Source organism: Cyclopterus lumpus, chromosome 9 (genome assembly GCF_009769545.1).
Source record: "Cyclopterus lumpus isolate fCycLum1 chromosome 9, fCycLum1.pri, whole genome shotgun sequence".
NCBI classification, from domain to species: Eukaryota; Metazoa; Chordata; class Actinopteri; order Perciformes; family Cyclopteridae; genus Cyclopterus; species Cyclopterus lumpus.
Window position 1 is genome coordinate 15,294,940 of NC_046974.1, and position 20,747 is coordinate 15,315,686.

The following is a 20,747-nucleotide window of genomic DNA, read 5'->3' on the forward strand; positions in this document are numbered from 1 at the left end:
TATGAGGCTTTTAATTCCTTGGGTCCATTGGAGCAACGCTGTAATTAAAGGAACACCCATGTCTATAATCTCAACAATGACAGTGGTGAGTATCTAACCTTTTGGTATACTCTCCATAAGTACAGAAAAAGACCCTAAGTGCAAAAACAACACCATTAAATTTAAATAACAAAGGACAAAGTTAAAGTAAAAGTGTTAAGAGGATGGCAGAGTCAGAGATTGAAGGAGAAAAAAAATACAAAGCATAAGATATGTATCTGGGGGGAATAGAGATAGAGAGAGATGATCCACCTGATGTTTGTGTGTGACAAAGAGGAAAAACAAACAATGCAGTGCATTTTGCAAAGAGAGACAATACCCCTCCATGCCTCTTTCCCCCTCCTTTTTGTTTTCATTCCTCCCTCTATTAGCAAAACATGATTAAAATGCAATTCCTACCAGCGTCTGTGCTGAACAACGAGAAGAAGAACAAAAACGAGATGGGAAGAAAAATGAAGCGGAAAAGTCAAAAGCATCTTTTATGGCGTGACGCTTTTCATCCTTCACAGGCGGCGAGAAGAAAAGAACACAGACATTCAAACTTTTTTCTCTTCCTCTCTTTCCCATTCTCCTCAGCAGTTGAAACCCCCACGATACCCGAGGACAACCCGCTGCATTACAAGCTCAATAGCCTCCCGAGAACAACATTTCTGTCACACTTTTTTTTTGTTGTCAAAGAATTGATAGAATTCCCCGTGCTCTCTTTAGTCCAATTACATTATGCCATCTCGCTATCTGAGCAATCTGCGCAGTGCCGTGACTGGGACTGAGAGAGGAGTGCTGGGGCCTTGGAAGGTGCCTCAGAGCTCTTTATGCTATCTGGAGATAAGTCAAAAAACTTGCACTGTTTTTAACTATATTCACACCGGGACAAAGTGTGTGCCTTATTTAACATTATACTGGAGCAGAGAGGCTTCATGATACACAGAAGAAGAGACCCTATCTGAGACAGAGATGGGGAGAGAAAGAGACAGATAAGAGTTGAGAGATATTGTATGAAATGGATGTGAGGCCTGCAGGATGAGAGCTGGATATGTGTGCCGATGCAAGCCGCTCTTTAGGAGTTACATACCAGTTACAAAATTGCCCCCGTAAATGTGTCTACGGTGTATGAATGTGTATGAATGTTAGTTACTGCTGATATGCAGGTTGAACCTTAGCTCCTCCCATCAGTGTATGAATGGGTGAATGATGTCATGTAGTGTTAAAGCACTTTGAGTGGTCGGAAGACTAAAAAAGCGCTGTACAAGTACAAGTACAAGTCCATTTACCATTTACCACCATGAGTAGAGGGCTGAACAGTGGTATCAGCACATTATATGACCAGCATAAAGAGATACTGTGGTGTAGGAAGATGGACGTTTAGCAAGAGAGATGAAGAAACAGAGGATCAGGTATGCTCAACCACTCATCAAGAACTCCAAAAGGGAATAAACTAAAATAGCACTCATAAAGCTGATGACACCAGACGTGCATTCCGTCAAGTCTATTAATTGTGTGTTATGCAAGTTGTCCTTTTTAACTCAAAACTGTATTTTCATCCACGAAGGCATAACTATAATCAGCTGGTGCCTTAATAGCTTAACAATGAAAAGCCCAAAAAAAAACAAAATGGTTAAAAGTATGGTATAGAATGCCTTGGGGGATTGGTCCATAAGAATACTCAAGAATTGTGTGTGTGTGTGTGTGTGTGTGTGTGTGTGTGTGTGTGTGTGTGTGTGTGTGTGTGTACGAGCTATAGATAGACACAGAGAGAGAAAGAGAGAAGGAGTGCACAGAGCAGTAAGCCCGTGAGCAGGACATGATTGCAGCGTGTATCTTATCTGTGTCAGGTCCTCCTGAGGCTAGTGGAGCCTAGCTGAGCGGAGCACGAGCGCTTCAGTGACCAGTCAACCGTGTGAAGGTAATCTCCTCACTCCTTCAGTCTGTCTCTGTCTCCCCCCCCCCTCTCTCTCTTTCTCTCTCTCTCTCTCTCTGAAACTCTCTCTCTCTTTCTACCTTTTTTCCAGTAAGCCAGCCAACCCGCCCCCAGCTGAGCCACTGCACACACACACACACACACACACACTAAGTGAGATGCTCACAACAGAAACAAACCCATTTATGCACACATACACTCACACCCAAGCAAAGCCTTAAGGTTATTGCCTCATGACAGCTCTGGACAGTGAGCCCACAGGTGAGAGGAGACATCACAGGCTACTTTGCACACTGAAGCCCCTGCAGCCAGTAGCTTGTAAATATAAGGATCCTATCTCACACTGTCCAAATCTCGCAACGTAACTTCAAGCTGTATTGGGAGATACTGAAAAGGTCCATAAAACATACTAGGGGTTGCAGTTTTTTTTTTTTTTAATCAGTAAGATATAAATAAAAGGAAAAACAACATGCATGTGCTATATCTTTGGGGGAGTAGAGTGAGTTGAGGTGACAAGAAGCCATAGATACTTAGATGTGAATACATGTCTATGTCATTTAAAAGATGGAAGAATTTTAACATCATAGCAGAAAATCACAGGTGTAACTAATAACATTGATAATTGCTGCTCCAGGGTCCTGGTATGGTCATTCTGCTCAGTCGCATGGCTTATGTTGGAACTTTGAATGGAGCCATTGTTAATCTTCCAGTGAAATGAAAGTGCCACTAGGAAGGTGGCAAGAGCCTAATGGGTGGCTAAGTAGCTTATGTGTCAGAAAAGATGATCCTTTCAGGCATAATATATATAATACAGGTTATGTTTAAGTATACAATTTCTATAGCTTTGTGTCTTACATCCATGTATTGGATCACTAATGTACTTTGAAGGAGAAAAAAGACATTTGCAAGTTGCCACTATGTTTAAAATGAGTTTAGTTGAAAATAGAGGTTGAAAGCTGGGGCAGTATGCCGCTAACATATTTTATGTGTGTGCAGGCAATAAGAATCAAGCAACATTCCACGTTGAAGGTCAGTGCTCTCTCTCACACACACACACACAAACACACACACACACACACACACACACACAGTGAAGAGGAGGAGGAAAAAAAAAAACGAGTTTGTGTCTAACATTCTTTCACCCTTCATGTGCTGTCCTGCTTTTAACAACTCAGCCGTCCCCATCAATTAATCTAGATGCTGGACTTTCATTGAGATTAAGTGACTAATATCAGTGCTTGCTCACAAGAAAGACACTTTTCACGTCTGCTCAACAATCTGTTAAGTCAAAACACATGCAGGGATCCAAGGCAAAAAAGCCTGCAAGGGGTCCTCCATGCAATGAAAAACAGGTGCTCTACTTTTTGGCCATGTAATACCCCATTTAGCCTCTGGAGCAAAGGTTATCCAGCTAATAGCTGCCTTGTGGTGCACTGGGAAGAGCCGTGCACATGGCCGGAGTAAACATCTGGGACGGATTGTACATACTTGCAACATATGCTTCAAGTTCAATTAAAATGAGGCCTTGGCATATTTATTAATCTTTTTCTCCCCCCTATCTCTCTCTCTCTCTTTATTCACTCTATCCCTTATAAGTCTGTGCCATAAAAGAGGCCTTCTTTGACCCGTCCTTCATACGTACTCATACAATTTGAAGGTGTACCTCATATCCAATGTAAAATAACTCATATCCAATGTAAAAAAAAACACATTTGTTAAGCCTTGAAAATGCATTTGTGCTGCTTAAACAGGTTGGAGAGAGAGCGAGAGAGCGCGAGAGAGAGAAAGAGAGATAATTAAATAAAAAAGGCAGGGAAGAGGACGATTAAGGGATGGGTAGAAGGAGAGTGGGAGGGCAAAGACATGTAGGCGAGGAAAAAAGAAAAATGTCCCCCTTTCAACTTCCCTACAGCTCAAATGAAATGCTAACAGTTGAGGGGAGCAATAGATCAAAATGTATGAAGCCAGAGTTGGTAAATTGTCGCCTTTGTGGCGTCTGTGCTATCCAGCATCCCAGCCCTGTGTGAGCACAGAGCGCAAGGCCCTCTTATGTGGAATAATCAGTTTGGCACCAAATCTGACAGAGGCCGCAAAAGCTGCTGCTGCACCTCATTTCAATATGAAAGTCCAAAAACGTATTTCATATAATCTGCCGCTTTTCAAATGCCTGTATTTTTTTCCCTGAGAGGAGGTGGGAAATGCAATGATGGAGGACAGACGTAAAGAAGGGGTAAAAAAAGGAAGGTTCAAGGTTGCTTGGTGCATATCTTCAGTCAGTGCCCCCTGTACATTTCAGCCTTGGAACTTCACAGCTATGAAACTTTGGTTCTGCATCACTGTGGGAGAGGATGTAATGCTCACGTATCTCTGTGTGCTCATCGTCCAACTGGCTGCCCGGCTGACTGATTGGCTGACTCACTAGTGGGATGACTATTTGACCATCTGCACTATAAATGTGTTTTTCTAACCCTTTTGTTGCAGGCTTGCATTTACGGCCCTTCAAAACAGGAGGAATTGGAGCAAGGTTGCAGTTGTATAAGTAGATTCTGCATACAGAGTGTCCTCAGGCAAAAATAATTTCCACATATCATATTGCCTGGTCAAAGGCCTTTACAATTACCATTGCAAACAGAGTTTTCCTCCACCAAGATCACCAAACCAGACCATGCAATTTACCACATATTAGCCTACTCACCTTTATATTGCACAAGTGTGGCTGTAAGGCATCAAGTATCAGCTCAAGTAATTTCAGATTCCAGACTGTTCATTGAAGCTATTTCACTCATTTCACAGTAAAAGATTTGTAATTTCCTTAAAAGTTTGAGGTATAATTTTGACACTGGAGGAGTCTCATTAGACTGGAGTATCGAACAGCACATTGTTTTATGTGCCACACCAAACCAAACCAAACAGTGGTTGGATAAAGAGCTGTACCATTTAAATTACCATACAAGTAGAACATTGACAAGGGGCCTTATCCTATCCAGTGGCATTTGTTTCAGTAGCTGTTCCTACAGTGTAAACGAGCGGAGGCAGTAAAGCAGCCACCTGTTGTTACCTGATAGTGTCTGGACAAGCCCAGATGCTGTTTTACTGGGACATAAAGGAGCAGTGAGTGAACCTAAATAGCTAACTAAGCACTTTATGTGGGCGCATGTTCTCAGGAAGCAGAGCTGAAGCACAAGCGTAACATAAATTCAACAGTGTTACCTGAAGCAAAAAATAAGGAGTGTGCCAAACTGCAGTAGCAGACCAATGCAAACCACAAAGAGGAAAGGTGAGAAATGTGTTGTGTATATATCTACAGAGAAACGTTTTCAAAAGGTTAAAAGGTTGTACAATCGTTGTACATGTGTTTGTGCCTCGGGCAGTGGGAATACCTGAACAGGGAAGGAGATGGAGGGAAAGATGGAGTCATTTCTTTCTTCTGTTTGTGTTTCCGGTGTATCGAGCAGTGTCAACCTCTCCTGAGGCAGTGTAAATATACGCACGTGTGTGTGTGCATCCCAGACACAAGACATAATTACCTTGTCATCTTTGTCAAAATCCTCATCCTCATCCTCAAGCAGGTCCTCCACTGCTTGCTGACAGTTGCAACAGAGGAAAGAGAAAAAGAAGAAAGAAATAGGAATGTTTATGCAACAGCTATAGAACAAATACACATCAGCTAGCACATGGTTAACATCATTAGAACAGTCAAAGAGGCATACTAAAGCTGATTGGTTATGCTTATGTCTGGCAGGGGGTTGTTAATGAGTATGGAAAGCATGCAGACAGAACAACTACTGGATTGGTGTGTGCTATTATGTCACAAGCTTCAGAAATATTTAGAATTTAATTTTAGAAACATTCTATTGTTCAAATGTGTTGACACTTCTGTAAATGTAAGCAAATGCTCTGGCATTGAATTTTAACGGGCTGAGGATTAAAGTCTATTCATCCCCTCAAATTGCATTTCACAAAAGCATTCAGATCTCATTCCATTCATTGGGACGAGACCAAGAACTCTTCTTCTGTTTCTGCTTCTGCTTGGTCTCATCCGACCTCTTTAACCTTTGCACTCGTCTCTTCCCTCTACCGCCAGCCTTCCTAACACTTTACATTCATCTATCTATCGTTTCACATCCTCTCACAGAATGATGTTCCATGAAAGAAGAAAGAAGAAAGCCTGCAGCACACATAGCAAGTCACAAAGAACAGCAACTACGTGCTTCAGTGATCCACAACCGATGAAACTGGAGCTGGTGTAGCTCTGAAGCCCCCAAATACCATGATGCACAATCACATAGGAGATACATTGCTATGATAGAAGATTGGTACATGCAAGTTGTACTTTTTCCTATTCAATAATGGGATTTTTCCATAAACATTAAGATACATTGATATCTAGTGGGAAATTGGCTTTACTGAAAATGCAGCCCTTTGCATACAGCTAAGGCCTCTGTCTGTGTGTCAAAAGCGAGCCAGTAAACACATGGCTTGGCATATATGGAAAGCCCTGAAACAACAAGAGTAGCTTGTTTAGTGATACTATGACTGATTATTGCTTAATGTTACATTACTTGAATTATTTGGGTGTCTTTGTGATCATACACAAGTTCACGTGTCCAGACTGATGATGCAAATGAGGCAAAAACCACAGATCACTGCTGTATCTCTTATCTACCCTCTTTCTGTCACTCACATATCAGAGCTACAAGGTCATATTGTTGCTCCCAAATTAAATAAACAAACACCCATATCATAAGCCCTACAGCTGTCAACCTCAGTATTCATCCCTTCTCATTGTTGTGCTGCGTTACCGACCCCAACCCCCCAACAGAACATTGCCCAGCCTCGACATCACCACAACCCCCTAACCACCTCCAGAACAGCACAAACTGGTTTGGAGAAATCCAAAAATCATTACTTAACAAGACAATAGCTTTTGTCCTTTTTTGTTTTTCATCGAAATAAGGGGGGAAACTATGTGGCGGCTGACATAAGCCTCTTATGTAAATGCGGCTTCCCACACAAACAAAGAGGAGTTCAGAACAGCAGAGTTGAGAGGGTAGAGTCAATAGTGAGTGTGTGCGTTTGTTTGTGTGTTCTATCAATAGCTCAGAGTCTCTAGTGCGACGTGTCGTGCATCAATGTATGCAGGACACCCCGAATTATAACTCACTGTCTAACTGTACAGGAACTGGTCATTCACGGTTCACTGAGACTCCATCAGTGTCTAGACAAATACGCGTAACTGTTGACGGATCACAACCTCTGTATTGATACAGAATGTGTTCACTACTCGAGGATACAAAAACCGGAGAGGGGATTCTTTCACTTCGCCCAGGCAAAAGATGTAGACGTGAGGCTGTAAAATAAAAGCCTTCTGGCGACTCCAAACAAATGAGCTATAACTGTTTATAAAGTCATCATGGTTCATCCCAAATCCTTTCACCCGTGCCAAAATACAAACATAATGGATTCCAACACACAGAGGCTTTACCAGGGCACGCTTGGCACACGCTCTAAACTTTAAACAAAGGGAATGAGCATGAGCTAGCTGGAGAAGCATGACCTAGAGAGACGGAGAGAATGATAGAGTCATTTGTCTCCCTCTGCTCTCCGCTCTCTCTCTCCTCTATCGCCTCTGGTTACAGAGAGAAGTCATGTTTCCTGCAATGAGACACAGTGTAAAATTAATAAATAAAACGACATGGAACATGTCATCTGCCCTGAAGATTGCCACGGCTAAATGTGTGCACTGAAGCCACTGTCTCAGTAAGGGAGGATATAAATTACCTCAGTGCAGCCGATTCCAAACATCTTTCTTTCTCTCCCTCTACCCCTCTCTCTATTTGTCTCATTCTTTCATTCTTTCGCTCTTTCTAAGACCTGTTTGGTGTGTGATATCATTTGTCTGCTTATCCCTCCATTATCATGTTGTTTGAATTACTATCATTACAGCACGGCAGCATCAAAGCCTTGCTGTCGACAGGATCGCGTAGAGCTCACGTTGCCTGCAGAGCTGCTCCAGTCAATTCAATATCTACTGAGGTGGGGATTAACATATTCAGACCTATTCAAATGATACTGGGATGATGCAGGCTACTCTTACAGATTACACTGTGCCCCATAAATACATACAAAGATGGTGATAATATAAAATACACACAAAGTACAATGACATTGAGAGTTCAAATGACTGTGAAAGTATGAATACATCGGTTTGGCCTTAGTGGCTTAGGCCTAAAAAGCTGATTTGCAAAAATGAAGTATGAATTGGTTCAGATGCCAGCATAAGCTCTGCTACATCACTCTGAATTTCCTCTCTAACTGTACTTCCAATCACCGCATACATACAGTGATAATGAACTACCGTACATTAAAATTAACTGTAAAAAGAATTGTGCATTATATGTTTTTACTCTGAAAAGAATGCCATTTACTTTGTATGTAGAGGTTTCGATTACCAAACAACCAATCCACATAAGTGTTGGTGTAATATCCTCCATTTGGGGATTTGACAGCTACAAAGCTGGAACTGTGAGTCTTTTATGTTTTGCATTGTCCTGTGAGCACTAATTTACATTCAGCCTTAATGTTTCTCTGTTCCAGATGAAGTGCATGATGCTAGTCTTTCTGGACTGAGTTTTGAATAATGTCTGGTAAAGAGAGATCTAAGGGAGACGAAAAAGCCCAGCGTGTGTTTGAATCAGATGTTTTGCGGTCCATAACCTACTGTTGACAAGACAGTCCCATGGTTCTGTAAATGTAATAGTAAAGGTGAGCCTAAGCCCCTGAACTCAAATCAAGGCAGAATTTGTAGCATTATCTGGACTGCAGTGTCTTCAATTTAAAACGACCAATCTCTATTCAGGTAAACTCCTTACTCCTCTAACTCGAGCGAAGTTAAGTCTGACTTTGATGTTAGAGGATCAGAAGTGTGGTTGTACCTTATCCAGGTAATACAACGTAATTAAAGCCACGGGAAAGGATAAACCTTGTTTAGAATGGAAAATACATTCCAAGCTTTAAGTCCAAATAAATTTAAAAAAATGCAAACTAGCTAATCAACTAGAAATACGTATCCATAGTTGTATAACTACACTATAATATCCTAATAGGAGGGTTTAAACTTAACTTGACATGTCAGGAATAAAAACAAATTAAAAACTCTACTTGCATAGATGGCTGCTACTTTCATGGAAGTTTAAAAGATAGACCCTTTCTGGATCAATGAAACAAGTGTGTGCACACAGACACTCACACCCCACAGAGGGAAAGTAAAAATCTACTACCTGAAGTAGTAGCCACATCATTTTTACCCCTTCACCGAAATGCCTCTAAACTCGACCGTCTCTCTCCCTGACAAGGCTGAGTTCCAACATATCCCCTCCTAACCTTCCCAATGACAGCCGCAGTGGGAATTGACGCCGAGGCAGACATCTCAGCGAACATGAAGATATATTTTCTCCTCCTTTTTTCTCCCATTCCTCCGTCCCTTCCTCCTTCTACCCTCCTGCTGCTCTTCCTCTTTGATACGAGAGGGGGTTTTAACCTCTCCAGCTGCTGAGGTTTGGCTGACGGGCTGGCTGGGGGATCTCAAGGCCCTACTTGGTATGCACTGTCCATGTGTGTGTGTGTGTGTGTGTGTGTGTGTGTGCATATTGCCTACACCACAGTTTCTGCAGACTGGGGGAGGGCTGTGCGTCTGATAAGGGCTGCTGGCTGGGTCTGGCTGACCCACGCGGGCCCTTCACAAGCTGTCAGAGCCGTGGCCCTCAGAGGGGGGCCCTTCCATCTGCACTGCCCCAGCCAGGGCTCACCCAGCAGGGGGCAAGAGAGGGGTGAGGCCGGGGTGCTACCGGAGCTGGAGGCTGGGGGTGGGCGTGAGAAAGCCGGCTCCATATTCATGAAAGCAACACCAAATCTGTGAGCGTTGGAGAAGATTGAGTTCCGGGATAGTAATGTGAGCATGGCTCACACAATGCATATGTCTTATTGCTTATTTGCTGACAAATCAGCAAGGATGTTTAGTCAGGGATTCAGCAGCTATCAAGAGGAAAGCACCATTTTACATGAGTAAATGCAGTGATAAGATGTTTGTCCTTCTCAGACGGATGATGCCGTCTTGTCTCATTGTTTCTTCTACTCACTTGTGGAAAAGAGGGCTAGAGGTGATACATACTTGATGTGCAATCTATTCCACACAAACAGACACACATCTGTACGCTTAAGCTCAAGGTTTAAACTAAGCTACAGCGGGTGTACTGTATGGAGAAAACATCAACAAGCACTGAGGCAGACACCCTGAGCCGCTGACGTTGTTAGCAAAGAGCACAGACAGTTACAAAGGTTCAGTGTGATGAAGGGAGTTAGACAAACGGAAGGAAAGGAAGAGAAAGAGAGACAACATGATGAAAAGGGAAGCTGGGAGGATTCTGCAGTGGCATTCCTCATGCTCCCGATGCTCCCGTCCCGCTTCAAACTATGCCCGTCGCCTGTCTTTCTGCCTGCCAGCCTGCCATCCTATCTGCCAGTTTAGCAGCGACAGAGAGGCAGCAAGAGGAGCAGAGAAGACTGCGGTGATGCCGGGGCGGCACGGGGGAAATCAGTGGGGCACAGACGCTCCCAGTTAAAAGTGACATGACCTTTTGATTTTGTCACCTGTCACCAACTGCCATGTCTGACTCCGCACTGAGGAGTGCCTGCCATCCACCGCTGTTTTCCTCTGCCTCCATCTCTCTGAATGCCTCTCTGTCTTTTTCTGTCTCCTGCTCCCACTCCATCTCCTTTTCTTTCCAGAGTTGTGGTTTTATAGGGAAAAAGTGGAGATGTTACTTTTTGGAAGAGTTGCGGTATAATAGGCAGTGTTTCCTCTTTTCCTTCTAGCTTTCCTACTCTCTACCTGTGTTGTGTGTGGCTCTTAATGAGGGCATATGTCAAGGCACCGAATGTTTTTAAGATGCAAAATAAGGGAGAAAATAGAATAGATAAAAATGTCTTGTTTTAGAAATGATACCATGTTACAATAAAATCAGACATTATTACTGTCTTGGAAATAAACCAGATTCATTTTTCTTTTTTTATGAATAATATACTGCAGACACACAGAGTGCTGCACAGGAAAGAAAATATAAAACAATATCAAGTAGAACTACATGGATTCAAACAAATGTAAAATAACAATATTCGTCAATTATTTTATTCTAAATTAAGGAATTTGGAGAGATTAATGTTCATGTTTTTTCTGGAATGTGGAATGGGTTGAAAGTTGTTTGCAAGTGTGAAGTATCTTCAGGCCATTAAAGTCTTCTCTTCTGTAATGGGTTGGTGAATCTATGTAATGGTCTAAAGCAGGGGTGGGCAAACTTGTTGGCTCAGGGACCACAATGAATTTAAAAATTTGACAGACAGTATCAGCTGGATGGAGAGTGTTTGTGTGAACCAAGATGAATTACAAGTAAAAGCCAATAACTAAAAAGTAAAGAAACCGTTCCAGTGGAACAGTGTTGTTGGTCCGGGGCGGTGCAGTCCCGTGGGGTTTGATGTGCGTTCGTTATTCCTGCATCCAAATACTCTGGATGCAGCTGTTAGTTAATTTTACAACTCTAAAACTCTTGTAGTACGAACCCCGTCTCCGGCGACAGAAAGTGACATGCCAAATTCAAATTACCGGAACTCTTCAAAAGGTAACGCTTTACGACGTAATTCCAAAGGATTCTGAACACTAAGAAGCGGCGCTTTCCAGTGGTATGCGGTACATTACGGTAATCGTAAAAAAAGAAGCGTGGCGAGCTTGCCTGGGGGTGGAAGTCAGTAGCGCAGAGAGCAGCAGGCTGGAATCGCAGCCTGACACGCCAGCAGAAAGCATGGCACGTAAAGACCGCTGTAACGCTTCTCCGTTCCCAACTTGAGTTTCCCGAAGCACGATGACGGCAACAGACCAGCAATAAGCATTAAGAAACATTGATGCTAGTCTGTTGCCATCATTGTGCTTCGGGAAACTCAAGTCGGGAACGGAGAAGCGTTACAGCGGTCTTTACTATAATTTATAATAATTATAATTCATAATATTTATAAATCATTATCCGGCGGGCCGGATTAAAAAGCCCAACGTGCCGTATACGGTCTGCGGGCCGTAGTTTGCCCAGCCCTGGTCTAAAGCATGGGCTAAAGATGGAGGTCCTCCAGTGTAACAAGGCCTAATTATCCCGTGATAGAGAGAGATATCACCGTGTTCCGTATGTGCCCTCTACTCCAGCCAGCACTAAAATGAACACCTTCATAACATCTGGTAAGGACCTTTCTGGGCCAACAGAACACCGTGGAATGATTTCTATTGGGATGTGTCTCTGCTCACTCATGTCATTGTGCATCATGGAAGCAGGCAGATATATGAATACGACACACTGCTATGAAAACATGCAGACATTCATCCACACATGCCTTGCAGCTCTTTTCTTTTCCTGCCGAGCTGCCTGTCCTCTGGTTCACCGAGCCCAGCCTACTGGCTTGGGATGGATCTAAGACCCAAATTGTTAGAGATTTTCAAACAAGATAGAAATGGAGGGGGTCATGTCATTTAAGTTGTCCTCCACCTCCCAACAATAGGGGACTCAATACAAATGCAGAAAGATGGGAAGGACCTAAGCATAAAAGGTTATTTTTGTTTGTTTGTTTGCTTCAGGGAGCATGGTACAGTATGAGGCACAGGTCAGCTAACAGCGTTGAAGAGTCAGTGTTCACAGGTCAGAGTGCTACATGATGAGAGAGGAGGTCGGCGACCTTGCTGGTGCATCGCCTCCTTTAATCGCTGTTCTGAGGATGCTTCGACTGCTTAGCAGGTACTGGTCAAGGTTGGGGCGAGGGTAAGGAGCGCTGATCCGAGATCTGTTTGCAAAGCAGCATGTAACCACAACATTCAGTGACCCTGAGTGGTGAATTACAGCGTGTAGAGAAACACTGTGTTTGTGTATTTGCTATAGACGGGGCTATGGACTGTGGTTGCGGTGTAAAAATCAGAGAAGGGTCCTCACATTGAACCCATCAGATGAAGCAAGGCCCCTCAGTTCATTAGGAAGTCTGTACTCAAGCGTATACTTTTTTTTTCTTTTGCACTTTTTTCCCCCCACCCTATCCGCTCTCTCTCTCTCTCTCTCTCTCAGAGTGAGTTCAGCAGAGATTCCTTTGGCATTACCCTCACCCCAGACTGCTGGAAAACCGCAGCGCTCCGGATGCTGACCCTTGCTCAGCACAGCACAATGCTTTAATTTGGTGTGTTGTTTAATGTAATTAGAAAGCCTTTTCCCTTGTTTTCTTTTCTATTCTTCTCTGTTTTCTGCCAAGAGCGAGAGGGAAACAGTGACTTCAGCTTGATAAAGACTATGAAGAGGAATCCAGGGGACCGGGAGAGGAAGTGAAGAACGCAGATACTTTATGCACTCTCTGTACCCACTTCCCCCCTGCACTGACGGAGATTGGAAAACTCTGAAAACAAACAGGGACAGGACTCGGGGGATAGTTGCATCTGAATGTGTGTGTGTGTGTGTGTGTGTGTGTGTCTGTGTGTACAGCATTTGCAAACAAATGCCTTAAAATAATTAATGCTTTCACCAATCGCAAGTTACTTTATCTATAGGTGTTCAAGTTTGACTAAAGATAGTAATATCACAACTGAGAGAGGCAGAAAGATGATATCGGAGCAAGGAGAGAGGGTTCATCGCATTCACCAATCCTGAGACAGTGAGATTGCAGCGCCAAGACGACGACTGTCACAGCAGCAAGAAAAGGAGCATCAACGGTGCTAATCTTTGACAATTAATCCCACTTTCATCGGCTATATCGCTGCAAAGAATATCTGCACACACTCATGCATACGCACACATACTTGCTCATACACAAAGTAGATGGCCATGCATGCACATGTTTTTTCACACAGACACACACAGAGAACTGTACCCTCTCTGTACACACAATGTTTTCCCACACACGTGGAAATACAATTCAAACTCACACCTGGAGTGACACACATGCAGCTGTGTTTCTACACTTTTGGTTATGCCTGAATCATAACCTTGGAATAATCTTGGAACATATCAGACTACATCAGGCAGCAGAAGACCACCAAAATGACACACAAAATATGCAGTATTAATGCATCATGCACACAGCTGTGCATTCACTTACGTAGTGCCAGGGAACAGGATAGCAGTATACATCGCATATTTCCTTCTGACTATCTCACCACCAGCCCGAACTCTCCACTAGTCAATAGCAGCTCTGACCCTCCACTCCACACATATCGAGGCTGTCCAAATGTAAAAAGTACACACAACACTCACTCAAAGTAATTGCTGATTGTGCTCATATATAAGAAATTGGAGACATTCAACTGAAAGAAGGTCAGATTTGAAACTTTTGCAGGAGTGCTCTCATGGCTAAAAAAAGAATATGCCAGGCCTTGGTGATCTATTCAACCCCAAACTCTCAAACCAACTATGAAGATGATGATGATGTTGAAGCAACCTTCAGAAGAAAAAAACACTCTTCAGCTTTTGAAGTGTGTAGAAGTACATTTCAAACAAAATGACAGTGGTGTGATGTTTCGAAGACAGTATTAGACATAAAAAGAGTTAAACTAAAAGATCCTATGTCAGTACAGTAATCAGTGTTCATTATGTTCTCTCGTCTCTGAGCCCAGGGAAACTTCGTAGAGCTTAGCAGAAACAGCATTGCTGTTTTAAAAGGCACTTGTCTTATGAGTATCAACACTATCGACAGGTCTTAATGCTTCCAACCAATTCCTGAGGTACTTGAGAACAATAGCTCCTTTCACAGAGGAGAAAAAAGCAATTCTGCATGAAGTGGGAGTTACATGTACATACTCGTATGTGAAGTGAGTGGCACATTAAGAGAATATGTAACCTTTGTTACCTCTTTTGTAATTAGGAAGTGCATGGGAAAAGAATATCATTAGGTCTGGATAAATACAAGCAGCAGGTGGGGGGGACAAATCCTCATGCTGGGTTTTGTCTTAAGGCATGTGTGATTCTTTTTTGTCAAGCAATGTCGCCATTCTACAGGTGAAGAAAGATATCCTCTGAAATTCATGTCTTATTCACAAATTTAGAACATGATTTATTTTGTCAACAACCTACTTGAGATTGCAATCCTTTAATTATTGACTTAATTTAATATATCCAGTTAAAATACTGAACTAAATTCCAGTATGTATCAGAAACTACGGTTGTAACGACTAGGTTATTGAGACTGAAGTAAGAGATGGCTTGTATCTGTCTCATAGGGCTGTCTTTTGCTGATTTTATTGTCAACTTTTCAAATTAACAAATATGGAAAAAGAGGCTTATAAATAGAGAAGCTTAGCTTTGGATGACTGATGCGAATAAATCTGGGTTGTAAGTTATGTGCAGTTCACATCTAATTCCATTTTTATGTGTAATATTACAATGACACAAAGCAATGAGATTTGGTTCATCATAATGACTGAATATCTCTTCCAAATCCAATCCAACCCAAAGAATCCTTATGAAGAGATAAATATACACATATAGAAGGCAAGATACTGCAAGTAAATCTGAGGTCTGTTGAAAAAGGCACTTATTAAAATTAATCACTTCATTGTTCACGCTCATACTATAGTCCAGCTCTCTCTCTCTCTCGTTTTCACTCTCTACTCTCCAAATGTGCCTGGCCATGATTAAAACATGTCTGTTTCTCCATGACATTGCTTTGACATCATTTAATTGGTATAAGAGATACAAAAAATATATGAATTAAATAAATATACTACCTAGTAAGTGGCGTAACGTAGCTCAAGGTGACAGCCTATTATTTCTCCCTCTTCCTCAAAAAAGGCAAAGTGAGAAATGCGATATTGTACTGAGAATGCAGCTGCTCAAGGGACAGATGGAGGGTTTTTTTTATCTTAAAAAATTCACCAGAGATTTTTTCACATTAAATTCTAATTTTGACCAAAGTTTGTGCAGCTTAATCAAAAGATACATTTTAAATGAGTTGATATTACGCTCATCTTGATGCTTTATAACACACCTGTATATCTATACTGATCATAATCACCTGTCACATCTTTAACTGCACAAATATGAATTGCATGTATTATGTCTATCGAAGGAATGAAATGCATGGAAATGTGAATAATGTTGTTAATAAATAAGCGTATAAAAACAATGGTGTCACAAGTTTTAACACGGCATTGTGTGTGGAAAGTGGCTTTTAAAGTAACATGAAAGAGAGGGATATCAAGAAGCTGTTGGGTTACTCACCACATCTTGCCTGGTATCCTTCCCCGATGCAATGAGGATGTAGTTCCAGGCCAAAGGCAGAAGCAAAGCCAGAGGAATCATATAGAGTTCAAAGTTCCAAACAACGATGACAAAAAGCTGAAAAAAGACAAAAAGACAAAACCATCAGCAAAAGAAAAGTGGTAACAAAAAGTGAGAACAGTGTGGGCTAAGGGTGTATCCTTTCAAGACCCCATATTGACCCCCGTGAGGCAAACTCCTGAGAACGTACGCCGACCATGTGTGCGATTGGAAACGATGCATTTGAATGCATTCATATGCAGAATCATAACCACCGTGGAACAAAGCGTAAAAATAAGACTGGGCTTTAACAAAGGTACAGGCCTGGTGTCGGTAAGCCTAGGTTCAACACCCTGACCCTCAAAGCATTCTGGGCCTCCAGCTGAGGAGGAGGATGATGAGGAGGATGAGTACAAGCCGCCAGAGCCTCTTTCCTCCATGCCAATCACCCCAGAGGCTGCAGCCCGTCAAAGCTGACCCTTCCATACTCAACCCCAAACTGCAGTATCTGACCTCACACACCCCACACCCCCTGTCCCTAACCCTGTCACTCCAGCCCGAATACCCTCTCCTCTACCCCAAAAGACTCTTATGCCCCATCTCTAACCTTCTCTGCACCCATCTGCCAATTCCATAACCTCTATACATCCCCTCTCATCACCAAACAAGAAAAGAACCATCTGAAAATTAACCTTTCCTAAAACCTTGTATTTTGGTTTTGGCAGAGCTCCTTAACCTCCGACAACAGATTATTGCGGTGCTGGGGACAAGATATATGTGGGAAAGTGAAATTGCTAATGATGGAAGCGTGTTATTTTATGACAACAGTTTCAAAAAGTTAAGCTGGAAGAAATGTTGGTGGAATATAATCTATAAGAGAGAAATTGAAGACATTTGTTTTCTTTCCTAATAATTGTATTTATATGTATACAGAGATTTTTCATGATTGACTTCAACAGCAATTATAACAAATGCTGAGAAATGCAACCATGCCTAATATTTTTCTAGCAAAACATCGTTATCAAATTCAAGTACCAGAAATCTATTACTTCAAATATGAGCAAAGAGGACTTAAAGTACTCTCTGTATTAAAATGCATCCATGTTTAACTGTCAGTTTTGATGGGACACTTTAAGAGAAGTGAAATGCAGACTATTACTGTACATAACAGATGTATTGGTCTGTGTACCAATTATGATCTATCCTGTTTTTCTCAACAAGCGAAAGAAAACTTGTAAACAATTAAATTGTGGCGGGTGTGTGTGTATGCGTGTGTGTGTGTGTTGTGTGTGTGTGTGTGTGTATGTGTGGAAATAGATGGTAAAGAGAGAGGGGAGAATGACAAACAAGCTCTCTTCATTGTGTTTACAGTCCAAGGTTAATGTGAATATGAGGTTCAACAGCCCCTCAAGAGTGTGTATGCAGTTCTGCGGTTACTGTAGTAGAGCGAGTCGAACACTAAACTGCAGACACACACACTCGCACTGTGCAGTCTGTGTTTCCATTTCCTTTCTCACACACACACACACACACACCCACACACACGCGTCTGAATAGCAACGAAAACAACTCTTCCCAATCGCACAATAAAAAACATTTTCTTAACTTTTCCACATTTCACATAAAAAACTTTTGAATAAAACAACAACTTAATCTAAAATGAACTAACAGTGTATACGAAGCAAAAACAGACATAAATTACACATTTGAAATGTCCAGAACATTTGCATAATGCTCAAAGCTCAATGTGTTTTTCTAATAAACCTGAGTGGCCTTGGTGCAACAAATCTCCCAGAAGGATTTAAATCTTTTTCCGTCTCTCTCAGGCTCAACTTCACTTTCTCACATCCAAAGAGTCTCTCTGATACAACTGTGTAGGAGAATTGGCAAGAATTTTGAATAATATTCAATAATTCATATTTGTATACAAATAAGCAAAACAACCATTTCCCTTCACACAGAAGAAAAAGATGTTAGGACCGTGTAAGCTCAACAACAGAAACTTGCATTAAGACCAACACATGCTGACATATATTTTTTCGAATGTAACCATTCTAAAAAAATCCATGTTCTTACAAATTAGTATAATTCACAAATCTGTAACACTGATAAACACTGAAATAATCTGTGCAAAAGAGGAGCAAACATGTCTTCAGTCAAACAAACAAAGGAGCTCACTTGTCTTAAACCTATTCTGGTAGAAGCTATAAATACCTGCACACTTACAAAAAAAAAGTCAAGCAGATACACACCATGCTCCTGCTATAAATATACTGTACAGTAGGTATATATTGTACGGTAAATATTTTTAGTGCCTGGTTCTCTAATCGGTCATTGTATCATTACAACACAACAAATACATGACTCCTCTCGGTCTTGATGCTTATATGAAAACTTAATACTCTCTTTTATGTTTGAAAAAAATATTGCTTTCTTCTCCATTTGCCTGAGGTTGTTTAACCTGCCGTCCCCCCTTCATTCCTCCTCTATTTGGTTATAGTAGCTGAGGGCGAAGTTTTGACTGGCAGCTAGAGGAACCGGACACCCAGGCTCAGCAGTGGCCAGCCCTGCTCCGTCTCCGTGCCCCCCGGCTGGGTAATGGGGGCCCTGCAGTGCCTGGACCTTTCCACCAGGACTAGGCGACCCCCCCCCCCCCCCCCCCCCCCCCCCCCCCCCCCATTGCTTGCAACACCAGATAGCAAGCTCTTCGCCTGGGGAAGAGGGAGTGGGAAGGTGCCTGCTGTGGATGTCAGCGACCAGAGAGAGGCATGGGGAAAACACAACGATTAAAGAAGACGGGGGAATGCGAAAGGAAGCTCCAGATGTAGTTGACGGGAACAATTTGTAGACGACTGTGTGGCCATAGACACATGTACTGTATGTAGTGGTCGGTGATGGATCATGGTATCTGAACATAAACCATGCCCTATTTTCGCTTCATACTGCGGAATTCTTACCTCTGTGTTAATGTTAAAAATATTTATAGAAACACGTTACGTTATCTTTCTCTTTATATGTACTTTTATGTTATTCAAATAATGCAAACTCTCTAATTTAGTTTTGAGAGCATGTAAATAAGTTTATATTCTATTTGTTACTGAAACAAAATATTTTTATATATTTTTCCTTTGTATTAAAAATCAGCTGGAACTACAAAGAACCGGGGGTAAATATGCATTTTATGAGTGAGTTTAGTTTTTCTTTCTAGAACAGATATTTCTACACTTCAGCAATTTACCCTTTAAACAGCAATCTATTTAGTCATAAAAAACTATCATTATTTCTTTTTAAATTACTTGTTCTTTAACAAGTCTTTGGAGAAATGCACTAACATTTCTAAGAATATAACTATTTAATTGTCATAAAACATAGTAAAACAATATTTCCCACTGACAAATCTGCAAAACATTTCAAATATATTTAAAGGCTGCAATTGAACTGGGCAAACTTCACATCTAAGCAAAAGCTGAATTTCAAATGAGATGTATAATTAAATAGACAATCACAAAGTTGAACAAAGTAAAACCATGGCAGTACAATTTGTAATGTTTTGGCTAAATCCCCAATACGCAGAAACAGCACAATAATTCATTCTGACAAGTCTGTGTAGTTGAATTTTAGCACCGTTATTATCTTTTCTGCTTTCTCTTAATATTGAGAAATCCCCTGAACACATGAAAATATATTTAAAATGTTAACAAAATAGAGAAGTCCAAATGATTTATTCAAGCCATCATTGCGGCGGGTTGAGAGTTGTATCTTGCATTATTTGTTTCAAAACACAGCCCGCGTCCTTACGGCTGTGAGCCGCGGCACTGTGGGAGGGTAATATTCAGTACTTTGGCTTACATTAACCACACACCAGGCTAACTTTCCCCCTGCTCTGTCTCAGTGGAGTGAAACTGAAGTTTGGATTTCAGAGTTCCCCTTTATCTCTCTTACATCAATTTCCATGCTGGCACAAAGTGTTGCCAGATAGCAACTCGAAGTCCTGTTAAGTTCGAGGCAAAGGGAGGGAGTCTGTGTCCTGTTTGTGAAAAGCCGACCCATCATTCAGTGGTGCTAGCCTGCCCCCTGCTGTACTCCTGCAGAACATAGATCTGCAGCACAATTAATGCTGTTCATCCGATAAAAAAGCAGCCTGAATGACGAAGCCTAATGTGTCAAAGCCAATCATTTTGTAGTAACATGAAAACATTAAAACAAAGCATCCACCATTTTATGGCCACAGGAATGAAACTGCACACGGGGTACTATAAGAAGAAAGAATGCCGAGTCCCTGACGTCTCAACAAAAGGCCTCACCCACTTTCTGTTGAGTCTTTATCTCTGGTGATTAAACTCTGACTTGGTATTCTCTGTTAGTCATGCCACTATATTTCAACTATCATTCATTTTTGCAAATCAGGAGAGCAGTAAAATGTAAAAGTATATCTTTCAAAGCTGTCCCTTGCTGTGGGCAAA

General features: G+C 41.7%; 1 protein-coding gene across 3 annotated transcripts in view; it reads right to left on the bottom strand.

Annotated features, from left to right (window-relative positions):
* mctp1a (multiple C2 domains, transmembrane 1a) overlaps positions 1-20,747 on the bottom strand; it is a 170,541-nt gene that overhangs the window by 19,959 nt on the left and 129,835 nt on the right. For all 3 annotated transcript variants that reach the window (XM_034540701.1, XM_034540700.1, XM_034540699.1), the window contains exons 16-17: positions 16,246-16,362; positions 5,485-5,541 (exon numbers count right to left, since the gene is read on the bottom strand). In XM_034540701.1, coding sequence (XP_034396592.1) covers positions 5,485-5,541; positions 16,246-16,362 — 174 coding nt within the window. The remainder of the gene's footprint in view (positions 1-5,484; positions 5,542-16,245; positions 16,363-20,747) is intronic.